The sequence below is a fragment of the Symphalangus syndactylus genome, chromosome 8 (assembly GCF_028878055.3).
Source record: "Symphalangus syndactylus isolate Jambi chromosome 8, NHGRI_mSymSyn1-v2.1_pri, whole genome shotgun sequence".
Classification (NCBI taxonomy): domain Eukaryota; kingdom Metazoa; phylum Chordata; class Mammalia; order Primates; family Hylobatidae; genus Symphalangus; species Symphalangus syndactylus.
In genome coordinates this window covers 103,995,045-104,018,205 of record NC_072430.2, presented here as the reverse complement: position 1 = coordinate 104,018,205, position 23,161 = coordinate 103,995,045, and the positions used below count along the sequence as shown (strand labels likewise).

The 23,161-nt window shown below is 38.9% G+C and overlaps 1 protein-coding gene across 7 annotated transcripts in view; it reads left to right on the top strand.

Annotated features, from left to right (window-relative positions):
* Positions 1 to 23,161, top strand: part of FTCDNL1 (formiminotransferase cyclodeaminase N-terminal like) — a 217,607-nt gene that overhangs the window by 21,423 nt on the left and 173,023 nt on the right. The window contains exon 5 of one of the 7 annotated variants that reach the window (XM_063644988.1): positions 11,000 to 11,185. The exons of 5 other annotated variants lie outside the window; for them this stretch is intronic. In XM_063644988.1, the coding sequence (XP_063501058.1) occupies positions 11,000 to 11,185 (186 nt within the window). Of the gene's footprint in view, positions 1 to 10,999; positions 12,393 to 23,161 lie in introns of those variants that run through there. One more of the 7 variants, XM_055290141.2, reaches the window with a different exon arrangement.

The window sequence follows — 23,161 nt, the reverse complement described above, 5'->3', positions numbered from 1 at the left end:
TGTGGGGGAGGAATATTGCGGTCGCTTTGTTAATGCAGTGTTTGTGTTGGAGCGGTTAGGGCCCCGCGCTTTAACTCTCAGCACTGGGCGTAATGAGACGGCTTTGATGGTGGTGTAAGAGTCTAGTGGGATGGTCACAGCTTCACACTTCAAAGCAGAGCATATGGGACGAATACTGGTTAGCTTTGTACTCTTTGGGGATGGTTGGGAGACAATTCTTAACAGCTCTGTTTAATGAAGACATTGGAAAAGAAATGTTCTATCTTTAAAATAATTTTGAATTGCAAAGAGAGAAATTTCCACCACCCCCCTTTCATAGACTAAACTAAGAATAATTTTTCCTAGTCTGCACTTAATTAGAGGCAGTGCAGCATCACACTGCTATACTGTATTTTCAAATGCCACTCTTTTTAAACATACTGTAGTGAGATTAATCGGCCAGTTTTAGTTTATGTGCATGAGTTTAGGCAAAAACTTTTAGGGCTATCTGTCTTATCATCTGAAATTTTTATGACTTCTGGTAGAGAATTTTACCTTCTTCTCATTAAAAAATATGAAAGTAAAAAATCAACTAAACAAAAAAAACTTGGCTATATTAACAGCTATACTAAAACTAGAGGATGCTTGTAAGATTTTAAGTCTAGCACCCAGTTTAATTTTTAGATTTTGAGCTTTTTTTTTTTTTCTACTTGATTTGAGTCTCAGGTGATATAGGTTGGAAAATGCTCTTTTTGATTGGTTTGGGAAAGGTTTGATACTTTTTTGAGCATCATTTGAATCCAGGTTTAAGAATAATAATGAACCATGCATTTATGCAGTAGGTCACAGAAAAGAGAATTTAACTTTTCCTGGAGGAAAGGGAATGACAGAACTGAGGTCTTTTTTCTAAGTTCTGCATTTTGGCTGGCATCAGAAATATAACAAAACGAATGAGTTATATTCCTTGAGCTGCTGAAATGCAGTTCTGTTTAACAATTCAATTTCAGGTCCATTTATATCAGTAGTCCTAAATTGCTCCTGAAAGAAAGAAAAGCAGAAGGGAAAAGAATGATATTAAATACCACTGTAGACAGATACATTTAATTAAGCAGATTCTTAAGTCCTGAATTCGTGTACTACTTTTACTGTTGTATAGTCTTAATAAAATACTACATTTTAGCCACAGTTATGTCTGTTATAGGCTTAGAAACGACATTTGTGTTATAAAAATGAAGCTTAAACTTCTCATTGCACTGAGAAACATCTAACTGCATCGATTCTCCTGCAAAAAGGAATATAACCAAACTCACAGACGTCTCTAAAGTTAAGCCTGAAAAGAAAGTGCTAGATATTCGTATTTAGAAATGACTAAAAATTATTTTATAGCAAATAAGGTCAGCCAAACATGAAGGTTAAAAAATATATATTTTTAAAAAGCATTTCAGTATTTCCTTAAATCAACCCTTTTAGAATATGACCAGAGAAACTGGAAAGGGCAGAACCACTGACCATAGCGGTGGGAAAAGCTTCTTAAATTGGGGGAAAGAAGTAACCTAAAAAAAAATTGATCTTTTAATAAAGCGTGATTTTGGAAGCTGCAGTTTTGTTTTGCCTGTTTCAAAACTGCATGATGGCATTATGTTCTTTCTGAACAGGTGATTCATATATATGCTTTGTCTACCAAAGCTGATCAGCATGGATATCCCACAGGTACATGTGGTTTTGACTGCTGTGAATATGACCACTACTCTAAGGACAGAACATACAATGTTAACACGACTGTGGAAAATTAATCCCATGGTTTCTCACTGGGAATACAATATGTTCTCGCTGGTGTTGAACTCTCTTCTTGTTTTGTTAGCAGAGTGACTCCTTACTCCCATTTGTTAGTTTAGAATGGACACTGATATTCCAGGTTTGCAGCGCCAACGTCAACAAAGTGCTTAGGAAGCAAAGTCAGTTCATTCAATTTGATAAACCTTTATTGAGTAACTAGAAGGCACTGCCTTCTGGGATTTTGAAACTCAGAATGGAAAACAAAAGCTCAAGTTTATTTAATACAAGTCTATTAGATTTGATACTATCAATAAAAACAAACAAAAGCTGTAGAATATTCTAACACAAGAATGGGAGAAATGAATTCCAGGAGAGGGAGGACACAAATATGAAGCTGGAGTTAATTCAGGAGTTTGGGTTTCCTGGGACTCTTTCACAAGCTTAAGTTTGGTTCCGCTGTAGAGGGAAGTGGAACAAACAGCTAAGAGGGCTACAGTAAGCAGTGGCTTTACAGCAAATCTGAACAAAACTATTGCTTTAAATGATAATGCCACTTACTTGAAAACTGATGAGACAGTTTTCCACAGGCTTGAGCTTGAAGTATTCAGAATTATTATCTTCTTTAAGAGGCCAATATGATTTGCTTGATGTGGACATTTGAAGTTACAGGGGATGATTTTTATGCAGATTAATTGAGAAAATCAAAATATAAAATCAAAATTAGCCATTTTGAATATACAATTCATATCACAAATAAAATAGCTTGGTAGTAAGTAATTCTCTGACTAAATATGAGATTTTTTTTGAAACACAGGCTGTCTAAATTTGTTTTCCAACAAAATTACAAATACCTACTTACTATAGGCCCTTGGATTGCAGTCATTAGAAACACAAATGTTATTTCCTTGAGTATGAAGAGGGTATTGTACTGTCTTTATTGCTAAGTATTATTTTGGCCTTGGTTATCTCTTCATTGTAACGAGAATAATGTAATATTTCATTTTCTTGCTTCATTAGAGAACAAAAATCAAGCTTTATTTCTTCCATGATGAATCTATGTAGATGACAGAATGGAGGAGGAACTGTTAAAATATAGGAGCATTTCTAGTAAGTAGGTACATGCCAGCCTAGGAGGGTATTCAGAACTCAGAATTCAAAACAGTGGCTTAGGCTTGCAAAAGCGAAAGGGAGCTATTTATTGAGTTATGCTCTGTACCAGACATTGGGCTACATGGTTTTCTTAATTTATCCAATCTCTATCGATCCACTGGGGTAGTTTCTTTTTCATTTTTTTCCTTTACTTGCTGTTATTTTTCTCTCCTTGCATCTCCTTCATTTTCCTTTTGTTTTTAGTAAATAATTTTAAAGCAAATTCCGAAGATCACGTTATTTCACTCCTTCATAATTAATATACATCTCTAAGCAATTTGAATATTTTCTTACATAACTGTAATGCCACCATCACACCCAACAAAATGATAATTTGATGATACCATCTAACACCCAGTGTATAATCCAGGCAAATATCTCTTTATAGGGGCCTGTTTGAATCTAGATCTAACATGGCTCATACATCACACTGATTGTTGTATCTCTGAGTCTGTTTTGATCTAGACCAGTCTCCCTGTCCCCCCAAATCCCCCAGTTTTTTCCCTGCCATTTACTTGTTGCAGAATCTGAGTCAGTTATCCTATAGAATTTCCACATTCTGGATCTGTTTGCTTCCTTATGGTGTCATTTAATTTGTGTCTTTATCTCTCACATTTCCTGTAAACTCTGTTAGCTCCAGAGGCCTGATTAGTTGAAGTTTAATTTTTTGGCAGGAATTCTTCAAAGGTGGGCTGTGTGCTTCACACTGCATCACACCAGGAGGCTGCAGTGCCTGGATGTCTCACTTCTGGTGATACAAACATCAGCTGCCTTTGATGTTGTGAAGTTCCTAATTGACTTTTCAGGAGGGTTTCATCCATTCATAATCTTTGCCTAAAACAATCATATTTTTAGTTGCTGCAAAATTGTGATTTTCTAATTCTATCATCACTTCCACATTTATTAGTTGGATTTTTTTCTATTAAAATTTTTTCTCATCAGTTTGGACTATCTAGCTACCCTAAAATACTGTTCATGCAGGAAGGACAGGATAAATGCTTATTATTATTTATTGTTTTTTTTTTTTTTTTTGAGACGGAGTCTTGCTCTGTCGCCCAGGCTGAAGTGCAATGGTGCAATCTCGGCTCACTGCAACCTCCGCCTCCTGTGTTCAAGTGATTCTCCTGCCTCAGCCTCCAAGTAGCTGGGATTATAGATGCCCGCCACCACACCCAGCTAATTTTTGTATTTTTAGTAGAAATGGGGTTTCACCATGTTGGCCAGGCTGGTCTTGACCTGTCGACCTCAAGTGATCCACCTGCTTTAGCCTCCCAAACTGCTGGGATTATGGGCGTAAGCCACCGCGCCCAACCTATTCTTTTTTTTGACTGAGAAACTTCTAGATAAGGAATTGGTGATTTAGAGAAAGCTTTTTTTTTTCTTTCTTTCTTTTCCATTTTACAGATAGAGAGGTTAAGACTCAGAAATGTAAATTGTTCAAGATTAAATAGCTATTAAGGAGCAGAAATGGTATTCAATCCTATACTTTCTGGACTTAAAAACATATGTTGTTTCCACTAAATTAAAGTGGTACCCCTGTAAATTAAAGTGGTACCCCAGTAAATTAAAGGGCACCCCTGCCCTCGAATCTCCAATTGCAGACAGCTGGGGGTTGCTACCACAAATATCTCCCAGTGCTTTGCCCTTTAGGAACCAGCTTAAAGAATTTCCTTTGTAAGCATTCTGCCTATATAAACTTAGGCAGTGCTCCAGAACTGTAGCTCCAAATGGAGGTGCTGGCCTGGGTGGGCAAAGAGCTGGGCAGGGCCAGGAAACATGTATTTAGCAGGACAGGCTTTTGGGCATCACAGTTTGTGCTTTTAGGCTACTGCAGCAGCCCAAATGTGAGTTACGCTAAGTTACGGCTGGAGCACATACATGTGACCAGAACAATTTGGAGAGTTGTCAGAATTTAGTTCTAACCTTTCCTAAATATTCTCCCATTTCTCTTGCCGCCTCCTCAACCATTGTAGATTTGAGGGGAGAATTTAGCTCACTGCCTGTGTTAGTCCATTTGCATTGCTATGAATGAATACTCCAGACCTGGTAATCTATAAAGAAAAGAGGTTTATTTGGCTCATCGTTCTGCAGGCTGTACAAGCATGACACCAGCATCTACTGGACTTCTGGTAAAGGCTTAGGAAGCTCTTACTCATAGCTGTAAGGCAAAGGGGGAACAGGTGTGTCACATGGTGAGTGAGGGAGCAAGAGAGATGCTGGCTCCTTAAACAACCAGCTCTTGTGTGAACTCATAAAATAAGAACTTACTCATTACCATGGGAGGGCACCAAGCCACTCATGAAGGATGTGCTACTATGACTTAAAGTCCTCCCATTAGGCCCCACCTCTAACACTGGGGATCACATTTCAACATGAGATTCGGAGGGGACAAACATCCCAACTGTATCACTACCTAAACATTATCTTGCAATTCCTAAACTTCAGTTGACTGTATCCCTGGCTTCTAGCCCCACCCCACTTCAGGAGCTGTGGACCTTTAGTACTGGCTTACCTTGCTCATTGTGACTTTATTGCATTATTTTACAAATTAAAGGTTTGTGGCAACCCTGCATCAAGTGAGTCCATTGGTGCCATGTTTCCAACAGTGTGTGTCCACTTTGTGTCTCTGTCACATTTTGGTAATTTTCACAATATTTCAAACCTTTTCATTACTATTGTATCTTTTTTTTCTTTTTCTTTTTCTTTTTCTTTTTTTTTTTTTTTTGAGACAGGGTCTTGCTCTGTCACCCAGGCTGGAGTGCAGTGGCATGATCATGGCTCACTGCAGCCTTGGTCTCCCAGGCTGAAACAATCCTCTGATCTCAGCCTCCCAAGTAGCTGGCACCACAAGTGTGTGCCACCATGCCAGGCTAATTTTTGTATTTCTTGTAAAAGATGGGGTTTCACCATGATGCCCAGGTTGGTCTCTAACTCCTGAGCTCAGGCAATCTGCCTGCCTCAGCCTCCCAAAGTGCTGGGATTACAGGCATGAGCCATCATGCCCAGCCACTATTATGTCTCTTATGGTGATCTGCGATCAGTGATCTTTGATGTTTGGGGTGCCATGAACCACAACCACATAAGAGATAACTGATAAATGTTGTGTATTCCAACTGCTTTATCAACTGGCTGTTCCCCCATCTGTCTTCCTTTCCTTGGGTTTCCCTATTTACTGAGAGACAATAGTATTGAAATTAGGCCAATTAATAACCCAACAATGGCCTTTAAGTGTTCAAGTGAAAGGAAGAGTCTCACATCTTTTATTATAAATAAAAAGCTAGAAATGATTAAACTTAGTGAAGAAGGCATGTTGAAAGCTGAGACAGGTCAATAGCTAGGCCTCTTGTGTCAGTTGGCCAAGTTGTGAATGCAAAGGATAAGTTCTTAAAGGAAAATAAAAGTGCTACTACAGTGAACACATGAATGATATGAAAGCAACACAGCTTTATTGCTGATATGAAGAAAGTTTTAGTGGTCTGGATAGAAGATCAAACCAGCCATAACATTTCCTTAAGCCAAAGCCTAATCCAAAGAAAGGCCGTAACTCTTCCTCTATTCTGTGAAGGGTGAGAGAGCTGATGATGCTATGGAAGAAAAGTTGGAATCTAGCAGAGGTTGGTTCATGAGATTGAAGGAACGAAGCTCCCTCCATAACATAAAAGTGCAAGGTAAGGCAGCAAGTGCTGATGTAGAAGCTGCAGCAAGTTACCTGGAGCCTGGTATCTTGCTGGAGCCTGGCATCTCTAGCTAAGAGCAAGGATGAAGGTAGGATGGCCACGGTGGCCATTCCTGTAATTCCAGCACTTTGGGAGACTGATGTGGGAGGATTGCTTGAGCCCAGGAGTTTGAGACCAGCCTGGGCAATATAGTGAGACTCTGTCTCTACAAAAATTTTTTAAAAAAGGATGAAGGTGGCTACACTAAACAGATTTTCAGTGTTGATGAAAACAGCATTCTGTTGGAAGAAGAGGCCATCTAGGAGTTTCACAGCTAGAGAGAAGTCAATGCCTGGCTTCAAAGAACAGGCTGATTCTCTTGTTAGGGGCAAATGCAACTGATGACCTTAAGTTGAAGTCAAATGCTTATTTACCATTCTGAAAATCCAAGGGCCTTTAGGAATTGTACTAAATCTACTCTGTCTGTGCTCTATAAATGCAATAACAAAGCCTGGATGACAGCACATCTGTTTACAGCATGGTTTACTGAATATCTTAAGCCCACTGTTGATACCTACTGCTCAGAAAAAAATATTCCTTTCAAAATATTCCTGCCCATTGACAATGCACCTTGCCACCCAAGAGCTCTGATGGAGATGTACAAGGAGATTAATGTTGTTTTCATGCCTGCTAACACAACATCCATTCTGCAGCCCGTGGATCAAGGAGTAATTTTGACTTTCACATCTTATTATTTGAGAAATACATTTTGTAAGGCTACAGCTGCCATAGATAATGATTCCTCTGATGGATCTGGAAAAAGTAAATTGAAAACCTTGTGGAAAGGATTTGCCATTCTAGATGCCATTAAGAACATTCATGATTCTTGGGGGGAAGTCAAAGTATCAACATTAAGAGGAATTTGGAAGAAGTTGATTCCAACCCTCATGGGTGACTTTAAGACTTTAGTGGAGGAAGTCACTGCAGCTGTGGTGGAAATAGCAAGAAAACTAAAATTAGAAGTAGAACCTGAAGATGTGACTGAATTGCTGAAATCTCATCATAAAACTTGAATGGAGCCCAGCAAGGTGGCTCACGCCTGTAATCCCAGCACTTCGGGAGGCTGCAGCTGGCGGATCACTTGAGGCCAGGAGTTCAAGACCAACCTGGCCAACATAGTGAAACCCATCTCTGCTAAAAATACAAAAATTAGCTGGGAGTGGTGGCACACACCTGTAATCCCAGCTACTTGGGAGGCTGAGGCATGAGAATCACTTGAACCCAGGAGGCAGATGTTGCAGTGAGCCTACATCATGCCAGTGCACTCCAGCCTGGGTGACAGAGCAAGAGGCTGTCTCCAAAACAAACAAAAAAACCCAACGACTAGAATGGATGAGGAGTTGCTTCTTATGGATGAAGCAAAAAAAGAAGTTTCTTGATGTGGAATCTACTCCTGGTGATGATGCTATGGACACTGTTGAAATGACAACACAAGATTTAGAATATTACATAAACTGAATTGATAAAGCAGCATCAGAGTTTGAGAGTATTGTTTCCAATATTGAAAGAAGTTTTACCGCGGGTAAAATACTATCAAACAGCATCACATGCTACAGAGAAATTTTCGTGAAAGGAAAAGCCAATTGATGCTGTAAACTTCACTGTGGTCTTATTTTAACAAATTACCACAGCCACTCCAGCCTTCAGCAGCCATCAGCCTGATCAGTCAGCAACCATCAAGATGAAGGCAAGAATGTCCACCAGCAAAAAGATGATGACTTGCTGAAGCCTTAGCATTTTTTAGCAATAAAGTTTTTGGTTTTTTTTTGAGACAGGGTCTAGCTCTGTCACCAAGGCTGGAGTACAGTGGCATGATCTCAGCTCATTGCAGCCTTGACCTTCCAGGCTCAAGTGATCCTCCCACCTCACCCTTTTCAGTAGCTGGGACTACAGGCATACGCCACCACACCCAGGTAATTTTGTTTATTTTTTGTAGAGATGGTGTCTCACTATGTTGCCCAGGCTGGTCTCAAACTCCTGATCTCAAGCAATCCTCCCTCCTCAGCCTCCCTAAGTGGCCACTGCACCTGGCCAATAAAGTATTTTTAAATTAAGGTATATATATTGGTTTCTGCAGACATAATGCTATTAAACACTTACGAGATTACAGTATAATATAAACATAACTTTTATATGCACTGGGAAACCAAAAAATTTATGTGACTTGCTTCACTGTGATATTTGCCAGCAATATTTGCTTTATTGCTGTGGTCTGGAATCAAATCCACAATATCTCTGAGAAATGCCTGTACCTTAAAGTAGTGTTAATGAAACAGAAATCATTAGGGCTAAAATAAACTTGGGAGATTTTCTTGGCTTTATGGTATCTACAATACTAGGGACTTCTAATGCTGGAGTCCCTACCTGACTCAGAGAAAGAACATTTCCCAGGCTGGGTGTGATGGCTCACGCCTCTAATCCCAGCACTTAGGGAGGCTGAGGCAGGCAGATCACTTGAGGTCAGAAGTTCGAGACCAGCCTGGCCAACATGGTGAAACTCCGTTTACTAAAAATACAAAAATTAACCAGGTATGGTAGCGGGTTCCTGTAATCCCAGCTACTTTGGAGGCTGAGGCAGGAGAATCCCTTGAACTCAGGAGGCTGAGGTTGCAGTGAGCCAAGATCATGCCACTGCACTGCAGCCTGGGCGACAGCGTGAAACTCCATCTCAAAAAACAAACAAAAAACCAGGCTGGGCATGGTGGCTTATGCCTGTAATCCCAGCCCTTTGGGAGGCCGAGGAGGTCAGATCATAAGGGCAGGAGTTCAAGACCAGCCTGGCCAGCATGGTGAAACCCTGTCTCTACTAAAAATAAAAATAAAAATAAAAAATTAGCTGGGTATGGTGGCACGTGCCTGTAATCCAAGCTACTTGGGGGGCTGAGGCAGGAGAATTGCTTGAACCCAGGAAGCGGAGTTTGCAGTGAGCCAAGATCTCACCACTACACTCCAGCCTGGGCAACAGAGCGAGACTCCATCTCAAAAAACAAACAAACAACCACCAAAACCAAAACATTTCCCAAGACTTTTTACACCCCAGTGGTACCCAGTCTTTTTTTAGTGTCTTCCACATTTCATTTCCTCCATTAACATGGCAGCCTGAATTAGAATTAAACAAATAATACACCCTGAAATTGCAGTTGGGACGGTCTCCTATGCTTATTGTGGCCAGAGGTCTCATCTCAGCCCTGATTTTGATGATCCATGATATGGAACAAATAAAGAAGGCCTGTGCTCCTGCTATCCCAGGCCAGCACTAGAATTCCCTAAGCACCTACATTTTGTATATCAGACAAAAATGTATGCCATCTCTGTGCTTGCTTACAGGGGACTATAATTAGCTCCTAGAAAACAAGCAGAGGTCCGGTGAAGGAGTAATCTAGAAAAGCCCAGCAATTCTGTATTTTGCCTTGAGAAGATAAAGTCATATCCAGATATGAAGAATGGCAGAGGAAGATGAAAAATGTTCTGCCATTTAGAGTAATCTCTGATTGTGTTTAAATATTAGGCTTCCTTATGTAGCATCTGGCCCAGGGCTGTCCAGTAGAACTTTCTGTGGCGATGGAAATGTTCTTCGTCTGTGCTGTCCAGTATGGAGACCACTAGCCATGTGTGGTGGTTAAGTACTTGAAATGTGACAAGTGCAACTAAAAAACTTCATTTTTCATTTTTTTCTTTTCTTTTTTTAGTTTTTGTAGAGATAGGAGTCTATGTTTCCCAGGCTGTTCTCGAACTCCCGGCTTCACGGTATCCTCCTGCATCAGCCTCCCAAAGTACTGGAATTATAGGTGTGAGCTACTGCCCTGGCCTATTTTATTTAATTTTAATCGATTAAAACTTTATCTCTAGTTCTAGAGATAAATCCTAATTAAAATTTTAATTGATTAGAATTAAATTTTAATAGCACACATAGCTAGGGGCTACTGTATTAGACAGTGTGGTTACTGGCCCTTGCCCTCCTAACTTTTTATACCTTCTAACAATATTTACAAGTTGGGGCTATTATAACATTGTTCAAAAATTGAAGGCACCAATTTCATTAATCCTACATATACATTTCCACTGTGAAATTAGATTTGTAATGGGTTAGAACTTCAAGCCTCCTTGTATCAAGGCAAGCTTTTATTGTGAGACTAACTTCAATGGAACATTCATTATGTTTAAGCTTTGATGTTTAAAATTTGTATAAATCATGTGCTTTAGTGGTGATGGTTGCACAACAGTGTGCAACTTCATGCCACTGATCTGGACACTTAGAAATGACTAAAATGATGAGTTCTATGTTAAATATGTTTTACCAAGCAAAAAAATTATATGCTTTGGTTTTTAAAATTTGGCTTGATTGTGATTTTCTTTGGTTAAAATTCCCTCTGCCACAGGCCTTGCTGACGATCTGGTGCTGCATGTTCCTGGCTGCAGCGTGTTTCTCTTTGGCAAAGCTGACCTGCCTGAGAAGCGCAGTCTTGTCCAGAGAAGGAAGCAGCTGGGCTGGTTCACGAGGACGGATTTCAGTGCTCTTCAGCCTGACCTGGGAGCTGCCCCTGCCCGAAGATGTGGTTTAACAGGTTCTGAGCATGGTTTTTGCTTTGCTCTTTTTTTTTTTTTTTTTTAAACTTGAGGTTCCCTTTATGAGTCACACCCTCTTAATGCAGGAAGAGTTATAGGGGTGGCTACTTCTTGAAATGGGTGAGGCTCTCCTTTCTGCTGTTACTCTCACCTGGGCCTTTTTAAGCTAACCTGTGAGCCTAGAAGCTCCCGTCAGGTATTTGATGAGGGCCCCCAGAAGTGATATTCAAGATATATCATTAGCCCTGCAACGTGATCACTGATGAAAAGAATGCTCATAGCTCCTTGCACTGGGGCAGGGTCCTGGAGGCCCCTGTCTGTGAATGGTGGTGGGATGTGTCCTGGGGTGTGATGGAGACACCTGGAGAGGGAGGACTTAGGGAGAGATCACTTCTAGCTGGTAGGAAGGTCTTTCAATACTTAAACATCAGTGTAGGCCAAGTTGGTGCTTACAGCTGGAAATCAGTTCTAGAGGAACCCTGGAAAAAAGCTTTTCTACATAACGGACTTCTAGAATACAGAGACCAAAGACTGGGAAAAGAAACTATTCCTTCCCCTGGCTCTCATGAACTTTTGCCTCCTCTGCTGCTCCTGCCCTCACTCCCTGCCCCACCCCTAAGGGATGTGTCAGGAAAAGGTGGAACTCCTCCCTGTTGTCTGTACTTCCACCATCCTAGTGTCACTTATTTGAGTCTTAATTGTTTCATTCTCAAATGTCTGTTGGGGCCACAAATTAAACTATATAGATCACATTTTGATGGTCAGTCAATAACTTAAGCAATTACCAAAATACTAGATATCCAAGGAGCGAGAGGTGGGCGAGGATAAGAAACACACTTCTCATGGCACAGCTCTGCCAAAGCCCTGCAGAATCATTTACACATAGGTCTTTGGTTACTAGCCTCTGGCACAGAATTCTGATCTTAAACAAATATTATCTATAATCAAGTAGAGCAATGCATTAAAAAAAATAGCACAGGTTTTGGGGCTATGCTGAAATCCCGGCCTTGCTATTTGCTGGCTGTGTGACCGTGGTTCCTTGGTCTCATTATGCTTCGGTTCTCATATCTATAAAATGGACGTAATAATGTCTCCCTCTCATTATTGTGAAGTCGAAATGATGTCTGTAAAGTGCCCAACACAGTACTAAAGGGCCATTTTTTTCTTCCCTATGAAGATGAGATTTAATAAAAGTGATATTATAAATGTATTTCATTCAACATTTTGTTATAGAAAAAAGGAAGAGACTGATTGCTCTCTGCCAATTTGAACCTCACATATTTTCCCATGATTTGTCTCACAAATGGAGAAGTGTAAAGTTTTATGACTAAATTTTCAGAAATCTATTTCCTGGTTTCTAATTTGAGCCTCCCTAAAGACTGAAGAGATTATACCGCAGATGTAGTCGCTTCAGTGCCAGGTGGACTGGTATTGCAGTCAGGTGGATGGGAATTAGACATAGGTATACTGCTGTGAGAGCATTAGGTTAAGCAAACACTTGAATAACTTAATTCTCATTTTTGCAGTGCTGTTAGAATAAATGGGTCGATATTTGGGAAAAACTTTAACCTGATATAAAAAGCGTATGTGAGTTAAAGACCAAATGCTAATATTATCACTAATTATGTTTAGTTTCCTAAGAACAAACTTGATATGTAGTTGTTTAAACTAAAGGGAAGATTGCTTCCCAATCTGATCTATCACTTGCCTGTGGTTGGATAATCTGTGTCTCTGCCTCATCATTATGTATTTTATATTGTTTGATTTGAAATGGTCAACACATTGGGATTTCTGATTTTTTCTTTTTCTTTCTTTCTTTCTTTTTTTTTTTTTTTTTTTTTTTTTTTTTGAGACACGGTCTCATGGCATTTGCCTAGGCTGGAGTACAGTGGTGCGATCTCGACTCACTGCAGCCACAACCTCCTGGGCTCAGGTGATTCCCCCACCTCAACCTTCCAAGTATATTTTGTAGAGACAGGGTTTCACCATGTTGCCCAGGCTGGTCTCAAAACTCCTGGACTCAGGCCATCTACCCGCCTTGGCCTCCCAAAGTCCTGGGATTATAGGCGTGAGCCACCGTGCCTGGCCCGTGATTTTATTCTCTGTTTTTACTCACATGGAGATCTGTAATTTACATCAAAAATTTCATAAAAATCTGCAAATCCCAAGTTAAAACATTAAGATGCCAAAATTGGCACAACGAATGTTTAAAGATGATATTTTAAAGGTAATATTTAATACTGGGGAAGATGTAGTTAGAGACATTTACACTGTTAATGATAGTGTAAATTGGTATAAACTTTTTAGAAGTGAGCTTGTGATATGTACGAAGAGCTCTAAAAATGTATATAACTGCCTTTCAGAAATTCTAGATCTAGAGATAAATCCTAAGGAAATAGTAAAAGGTATATGTACAAGTATGTTTAGCAAAGCATTATTTATAATAGCAAATACTGAAAATAATGGAAATGTTTGCTATTTGGGAATGTTTATATAAACTATGGCATACTCAAGCATGATGTTTTAGAAGAACTTTCAGAAATAGAAAATGCAATCTAATGTAGAGAGAATTTGCAGTTAAATTAGTTAACGAAACAGATATTAAGTACTTACTATGTGCTAAGCAGTATCACCAGTGGGCAAAATAGAACTAATGTGTCCTCAAAGAACTTACATTGTAGTTGGGGAGGAGCAAAGAGACAGACCATAAATAAAAGCCTTAATAAACAATGAATTATATATTACATTAGAAAATAACAAGTGCTACAGCCAAAATAAATATTGAACAGGACAAGGGCATTAAGAGTTCCAGAATGGGGCCGTATTGTGATTATAAGTGGAATAATCCAAATTAGGCCTCATTGTAAAGGCAATATTAGAGCAAAGAGTTGAAGGAGTGAGGCCACTAGCCATGTGGAGATGTGGAGGAGGGTTTTAGTCAGAGGGAATAGCCAGTGCAAGGGAAACCAGGTAGTATAGGCAGCGTGATCTCAATATTGTAAAATATATAGGTACATATTTTGTTTGTATTATATATAAGAAAAACATTTTTAAATTCTTAAAGCTTCCAACATATTTTCATAATATCTCTAAATCAATCCTGTGATTATTTCCATCATCTTCCCTGAAGGGTAATTAGTAAGATTTATCAGTGGTAAATTTTATAAAAGCTAAGTTTCAGTACCTGTATTCAGATTATATTTGATGGTGTATTCATGATAAGAAGGGAAAAGGAGCACAGCTTTTCCCCTACATGCCTTTTTTCACTGGTACCCATGACCAAGGGTAGAAACCTTAGCTTGTGGAAGAAACAAGAAAATTACGGTTTGCCAAGTTTGGGCAGTCTGTTTGCCCATCATTTAGTAGGCTCAAAGCAGATGCTAATAGCAGAAAAATAAAGTATTTCAAGGAGGATCAGTGAATAAGGGATGTGAATAAACAATTAGTTTCTAATATTCCTCACACCAGATAGTAGAGTTTAAGACTTTCTACTAAAATATTAGGTTACCTTAATTGCACATATTCTTCCTTAAAAAATAATCCAGAAAGAAGTAAATTGCTTTCTTTCTTTCGTTTCTTTCTTTTTTTTTTTTTTTGAGATGGAGTCTCATTCTGTCACCCAGGCTGGAGTGCAGTGGTGTGATCTCAACTCACTGCAACTTCCGCCTCCTGGGTTCAAGTGATTCCCCTGCCTCAGCTTCCTGAGTAGCTGGGACTACAGGCGCACGCCACCATGCATGGCTAATTTTTTGTATTTTAGTAGAGACGGGGGTTCACCATGTTGGCCAGGATGTTCTCGAACTCCTGACCTCGTGATCTGCCCACCTCAGCCTCCCAAAGTGCTGGGATTACAGGCATGAGCCACCGTGCCTGGCCATAAATCACTTTCATTTTTTGAAGCAATATCTACTGAAGTAGAATTTATAACATCTCTTTCTTTAGGGTAGAAATGTTATTCATCTAATTTTTCAATGAATTTGGTTCCCAACGATAGCGATTTCCCACTTGTTTAAATTTAATTGGCTTTATATATTTTTCTAACTTTTTTTTTGGTTATGTCAGTGTTTCCCAACATATTTTTCCCTCCCACCAAAACAGAAAAACCTCAACACATTGTTACTATGTTTATGTTTTTTCCTACAAAAATTAAATAGAAATGATTGGCGCTATCAACTGTACAGTATAGTCAACAATCCAGGACAAATTAATTTGCACAGTACCGGAGAGGAAGCAGAATCTATAAGGAAACAGGTTTCTGTTTTGAAGTTCCCAAAGAATATTATAAACAGAAGAGAAAAAGAAGTGAGCTCAGAAATGATTAACACCCATAGTCAGTGCCAAACACACAAAATCTTTTAAGCCAAATTCCTTTTAAAAGTTTGTAGTTGGCCAGCTTGTGGGGAACATAAATAAGGGCAAAGCAGTAATAGTTGATACTTTTAGATCTATAAATAAATACTTTATACATATATATTTAAAACCCTAAACATTTATGGGGTAATTTAAACACTGCTGTCTGATATGTTGTATGAATGGCCTGCATGTATGCATCATTGTTTAAAAATGTGGGGAAAATTCTTTGAACTGTAGTTTCATATGATGCCCTAGGAGTCAGAGATGGAGGTAATTGGTACATCTTGGAATCAGGGGCTTCTGTTTAGTTATTTAAATGGGTTACTGAGCACTTTCCTGCTTACTTCTTTCTACTATAAATAAGAAATGCATCATCAGGCACTTTTCTTGACATTGAATACTCCAATTTACTCCACACCAAAACTTTATCTGGTATTTGAAAAATAATTTCTAGTTTTAGAATGAGTCTTGTTTTAAGGAGCCTATTTTTAAAAATTATTTGCTGATGCTGGCTAGGAAGCCTGGTTGGGATGATGAAAAATTAAAGTCTCAATGTGTCACTAAGCATGTAACCTATAACTGGAACATGAAGGACTTAAGACTTTGCCTGAACTCAGGGAAGGCACTGTTCTATTATTGAAAAACCTGAGAGTAGGCAAGTTACCTGAGTTTCCCTCTTATCTGGACTGGCTTCATTATGGGAGGTAAATTTGTACCTATGTTTGTAATCTCTTCTGAATTATTTCTACTCTGAAAGATTTAAATGAGGTTCACAATGCCTCGCAGAGCAAGGAAACGTCATAGCCATTTTACAGAAAGACAGCTGAGCAGAGGCAGTGTCCTGTTCAGGTGGAACTTGAATTTGGACCCACAGGAGTACTTCCTAGCCCTGTGGCACGTGGTTCTCACTTAGCTTTCTTTTCTGTGGATTCAGCCACATGGAAACAAGTCCTGCATTCTTCCCGCCATGGGAGCATTGGACTTAGCAATTATGTTTGAGTTTTATGGCTTTAGTCATCAAATGTCCTGTTTCAGCTGTGGTTTCCCTTCAGTGCATGGTCTAAAAAATTTAAAATACCAATATATAATGATAACTAATTGTTTTTGGTATAATAACTGTTTATGTTTTTGAACCTGAGTTCTGAGTCTGGTTGCCTTGCTCTGTCTATTACTCTGAAGCAAAGTCCACATTTAGGCTAGGGTTTTACCTTATTTTAACCTTCTTCCTGTTTTTATACTCAGCAACCTGCATGGTTCCTGGCCCTCACCAGGTTTTCAGTAACAAAGTATTTTTTTTTTGTTTTTTTGAGACAGAGTCTCGCTGTGTCACCAGGCTGGAGTGCAGTGGCAAGGCGATCTCTGCTCACTGCAACCTCTGCCTCCTGGGTTCAAGTGATTCTCCTGCCTCAGCCTCCTGAGTAGCTGGGACTACAGGCACATGCCACCATGCCCAACTAATTTTTGTATTTTTAGTAGAGACGGGGTTTCACGATATTGGCCAGGCTGTACTCGAACTCCTTACCTTGTGATCCGCCCGCCTCGACCTCCCAAAGTGCTGGGATTATAGGCATGATCCACCACGCCCAGCCCAGCAACAAAGTATTTAATGAGGGAGTTGAATTGGTTGAAAAGAATCTATTTATTCAAACTGTAATACAGTCCACAAATTTGAAGTTTTCTCTTTATATATAAAAGTGCTAAATATCCTAAAACACCATCCCAGCTCTTTCCTCATGCATGCTTTAATACTGGCCACCAAAGAGGAGTATAATATAATGAATGGAACTTCTGAAGACACCCCTAAACAACTTTGGCCCTCCTAAAGTGAAACTCTTTTCTGTAGAGTTAAAATATGAAGAATCCTTTCACCTTTAATTGATTGAAAATGATGGTGCCTGGAACCATTTTTGAGAATAATTTTGATCTAAAGGGAAAAAAAATACATGTGTTTCTTCTGAGTGCTGCTTTTCCATCTTCCTGATGGGCTCTTCACTATTGTTTTGTCTGAATGCAGTTTTTTATTTGTGTTATTCCAGACGTGGTCCTACCACAAGCATCTTTAAACCAGACATTAATAGCATAGTTCACAGTCATTACTGCCAGTGCTCAAACACAAATATTGCATTTGTGTTTGCAAAAGCTACACATCAGATGTTAATTAAGTGCATTTGGTTTTTTTCTGCTTAAACAGTCTGGCATAAAGAGTTTACATCTATATCAGTTCACCATAAGGTCTCAACAATATCTAAATCACCAGCCGTACAGTATATGATAAATACAGTGTTTCCACACAAGAAAATAACAGAATTGTCAGGAAAACATCAGGCCTGTTATATTTCTTTGTGAAATAATAGCAACTGAATCTCAGTTTCTTTTTCTTTTTGATAAAAAAGTATTTAACTAGGAGTAAACACCAATATTTAGAATGATAAATTTTTCATTAAAGCACACATGGAAAGCGAAATCATACCAAAGATTTTTTTCCTTGTTTTTAGCTTGCTTCAGGGCGTTGTGACAGTTGTGTTGGAAGAAAATTGGAATTTCAGCCTTGCAGTGAGGGGATTCGTGCTGCCACCAGAGCAGCCGAGTGCCAATCTGCGGGAGGCAGGAGTGGAGCGAAACTGCAAACTGAGAAACAAACTTTCACATCAGGTTTCTAATTTTAGAGCAAAAAGTGGAATTACTTTAATTATATGACATTTAACTAGAAATACGATTTGCTGGGATTAATTATCTCTCTCATTTAAAATACCTTCTTAGTAGGTTTAAATTAACATAAAAAATCAAATTCAGCATTTAAATAAGGTCAATGGGACTGCTGGATTTAAACACAGAATTTGATTCAGTATAATTGGATCACCGTATTAGCTTTGACTTGGAAGGATTAAATGGAGGAAATTGGAAAAGCATGAATTTGGGCAGAAAGAGAAATTTTCTCTTCTTTCTTTCTTTCTTCCTTTCTTTCTTTCTTTCTTTCTTTCTTTCTTTCTTTCTTTCTTTCTTTCTTTCTTTCTTTATTTCTTTCTTTCTTTCTTTCTTTCTTTCTTCTTTCACCCTCCAAGGGAGAGAAGTTTCCCCACCTTGGAAAGGAAACTATTACCCTGGTTAGGTCAGAAACATCTCAGATTCATTAACTGTCTCTGTTTTATCACTACTTGGATAAGAAATAGTAATAAAACAAAAATATTGTGTAACTAAAGCTTACTAGAAGAATTTAAAATACATATAACAAGGGCCTGTTTGAAAAATGATTATTCTGTGTTAAGTGATTACCTCTTATTTTATTTAAAAGCATATGAAAGTTATTTCTGATGTTTTATTTTGCTTAAAAAAATGAACTTTATGCTTTTGAAGGAATTTTAAAAATAAGAGTTTCATTTCAATCAAGTAAGTTGGTGTTGGGACACTGAACAGTGTACATGTCATGTTCTTTATTGAACTCTTGTCCTTAGGGCTTATGTCTAAACTTACTTTATCTTTAATAATTTATCTTAGGCAGTGAGTTCATTTATAGCAAGAATGATCAACTTTGGAAATTCTACTAACAAGGGGAAGTTATTAGACATGTGATAGTAGAGGATGTCTTGGAATTTGCTGGGTGAGGGAATCAGGAAAATTCCCAGGACTACAGGGATGGAATGACCCATGTCATGGGGAAAGCCCCAGGTCCATGTGCAGGAACTTCCTTTGAAAGTGACTTGCTCTCCCAGGCTGATGAATTGCATGTGAATAACTGAATGTGACTGGGCATATCAAAGCTATGGGACAGCAAAGCGTAATGGTGAAGCACTACAGGCCTGGTAAGGATTTTGAAAAGTTGTGCTGGTGTAACCCCCAGTGTTATATACTCTTCAGCAAAACCTGAGTGTGATCCAGCTATTTGTTGGAATGATGGTAAAGATATTACCATTCCTTGAGTCAAAATAGGATATGTACACTAGATTTTAGGACATAAGACTATTTGTAACATGACTTGTTGGGGGGTTAAATGAGAGAAAAATGTTTGGAGGTTTTCTGTTAAAGAGTGGCAACATTAACATTGACAAAAATTCCAATTATACTCTGTGCAATGTTAAAACTGATATAATTCTTAAAGATATTTAGGGTAAGTGATTGGGACATGAGATGATGAGAGAGAGATGTATTGACTGTTAGGAAATTTAATTTTTATGAAATCAGCATTATGGGGAAATACTGTAATCTGATTCATTCCTGCAGAATTCCCAGGAGGAAGAGGCCCAGCCTCGGGAGTTGAAATGTTTCATTATGTACATGTGTGGGAAAAAGATGAAATGTGGTTTCCGTGTGCTGATTTTCTGCAAAACATCTATTAGTATGAGAGTAGCCAGGCTAGGCAACAAAGCCCCCAAACCATCATAGTCTGGGGAAAAGTGAACCCAGAAGGCATTTCTCTGATGGATACTGACATCAGGAGCAATAAGTTTGAAAGTAGCAAGAAAAAGTAATGACAGTAAAATAATGTTGAAATAGTAGCTAAGGAATGGTCACATGCTGAAGATGAGGTCAGTCCTTTATTCCTCATCAATCCCTGCTTCACTTTGCTTTTAGAAATGTAAGGTTCCCCAAAAATGAGGAAACTGCAAATGTAAGCTTTTTATACCAATGCTAATTTAACCAAGTTGTCCATCTTATAGTGTAAACTATAATTAGAGCCACACTATTTATGTAATGTGAGCTGCACCGTCCCTGAGACAGCGAAAGGCAGGACATTTGCCCCTGAGCTCTAGAGTAACAGGGCTCTAGAGTGGCAATGGCCATCTCAGCCTCTTGTAAAGCTGGGGATGGAAGAAAGTGGGCCTCTAACAGGTTGTACAAAGAGAAAGGCACGAGGTTTATAAGTCTGTGTGAGGGGACTCTTTTGTCTTGTTTGGCTCCAAACCCTGCCAAACTCATATCATCACAAACCACCTGAGTCCCTTTGCTCTTCCCAGTTCCAAGGCCGTTTGTTAGTTTTTAGTGACCTCTTTCCCTAATTAAGACTGGTTTTGAGATTCATTTTAATCTGATATTAACCTAATTCAATAATGACAGGTGTTTGTTTCGGAGAGAGGGAGTGGTGGGTACAGAGGTGTGATTTACTCCTGTCTCTGAGACTCTTAGGCCTGTCATTGAATTCCAGCCCCCATGGAGATGGCCTTGGAAATGAATGAAGGTCCAAGGCCTGTTGCTGCTGATGACACTTAGCTCTTAACTGTGCTTTTCTTTCTCTGTTGGTATTTTGGAAAGTTTGAGCTCTTTTAGGAAAAAAAAAAAATCCTTTAGATAGTTTAGAGTAGATAAAGTTACCTGATTATAGCCTAAATACTTTTGTTATGGAAAAAATATTATCTTTAGAAAATTCTGGAGTTGACAGTGAGAAATATTTGTATTGTTTTTAAATAAAACTGAGTAAAGGAAATGCCTCTGATTAAAACTGGCTGACGAATAGAATCTTCAAAACAAGGCTTTTGTTCCGCCTGATTAACATGCCTTTCTAGGTGTTGGTGCCAGCCCGTATGTGATGAACTGCAGCATTACCATAGATTCTCAAGACATGTCTGCAGGAAGAGAGATCGCTAGTGCCATTCGGGGCTCAAATGCAAATGGATTGAAGGGTGTCCAAGCCATGGCTTTTCCCCACGAGGGAAAAATTGAAATAGCCTGCAACATGGAGAGTTTTGATGACCAAGAAGCTGCAGAAATCTCAGAAGACCTCCAATATGTGTCTTACACTGTCCTTGGTGACCAGTTTTCTTACGTGTCTCCTCATTACATAGAAACTCAAGTTAAAAAGTTGGCAAAGGATCGGGGAGTTGGTACTAAAGGGAGAGCATTAGTTGGATTTACACCCCAAGAGTGCAAGAACTGTGCTGAATATGCTATAAAGGAAAACATTGGGGAATTCTGGAAGATTCGGGGAGGTGTTTTCATGTGATCCAATCTAAGGCTTCACTGAAATTTTAAGGAAAATTATTAGTCATTACAAAATTTTCTTTTGGGCAGTGAAGATGTGGAGAAACTACAAAGAGCTTAGTTGCAGCCACGTATTGGAAAATTGAAAGCATTCTTTGTTCAACAACAAACAAATGTTCATAGATTATCCTTAATTACCTTATATTGCTAGTCATCGTTACAATTTCGAGACAATCTACTTTGTATCATATGCTAGTAACTTGTGAACATTAGAAGCTCTTCTGAATCAGCTGGGTAAAATGGCCATGGTTTCTGAACCGTCTTTCATTATTATGAGGAAAAAAAGATAAAATGAACTTGATTGGATTTTCCTGAATGAACACTCAAGTTCCATATTCAACTCTCATTTTTTGAGCAATTACTATCTTATTTTTTTTTTTTTTTTGAGACAGGGTCTCACTCTGTCACCCAGGCTAGTGTGCAGTAGTGCAATTATGGATCACTGCAGCCTCTGGCTCCTGGGCTTAGGCAGCCCTCCCACCTCAGCTTCCCAAGTAGAGGGGACTACAGGCATGAGCCACCATACCCAGCTCATTTTTGTGTTTTTGTAGAGACAGGATCTGATGTGTTGCTCAGGCTGGTCTCAAACTCCTGGCTAATTATTCTTTTAATATGTGCATTTAAAAAGATCAAGACTGGGTACAGTGGTTCATGCCTGTAATCCCAACACTTTGGGAGGACAAGGCAGGCAGATCACTTGAGCCTAGCAGTTTGAGACCAAACTCAAACTGGGCGACATGAGAAAACCACATCTTTACAAAAACTACAAAAATTAGCCAGGCATGGCGGTGCACACCTGTAGTAGTTACCTGGAAGGCTAAGATGGGAGGATGACCTGAGCCCAGGAGGTCGAGGCAGGATCATGCAGTGAGCCATGATTGTGCTACTGCACTCCAGCCTAGGCAACAGAATGAGACCGTCTCAAAAAAAAAAAAAAAAAAAACCCAACCGACCAACCAACCAACCAAACAAACAAAAAATCAGATACTAAGTGACTAAAAAATGGGAGGGTTACCAAAAAAAAAAAAAAAAAAAAAAAAAAAAAAAAAAATCAGGTACTAAGTGACTAAAAAATGAGAGGGTTACAAAATATAATCTCTCTTTCAAAGCGTGATTGTTCATTCTTGCCTTACTACTTTTAGGATGATCTGCTGTTCATAAACCAGATATAGAATTTTGAAATGTTTATATAGGGAGATGGCATGATGGTGTTGGGCATGACTTCAAGGAAGTACTTATTCTTTTGGAATTTAGATGGAAAATCTAAAGGTTTAGAGAACATACTGTTTTTGAGCAAAGAGAAGGGTATTGGCAGAATAAATTTCATTTGAAAGAAATTAAAATTTGTAGCCTTTTTGTGTACTAAAAGAAGCTATTTGTCAATAATGGCAATTTTAATTAAATCCTTAGTATTTATATTGTTCTAGTATCAGATGCTTCCCATAAAGCACAGAGAAATGAATTTTTCCACAAATTGAGTTTAGCAAGAAAGATTGTGATCTTCTTTAATAAGAGCACAAAATGTGAATTTATTTTAAGGAATTAAAAATAAAGAGGTTGGCTGGGTGTGGTGGCTCATGCCTGTAATCCCAGCACTTTGGGAAGCCAAGCTGGGAGGATCACTTGAACCCAGGAGTTTGAGACCAGCT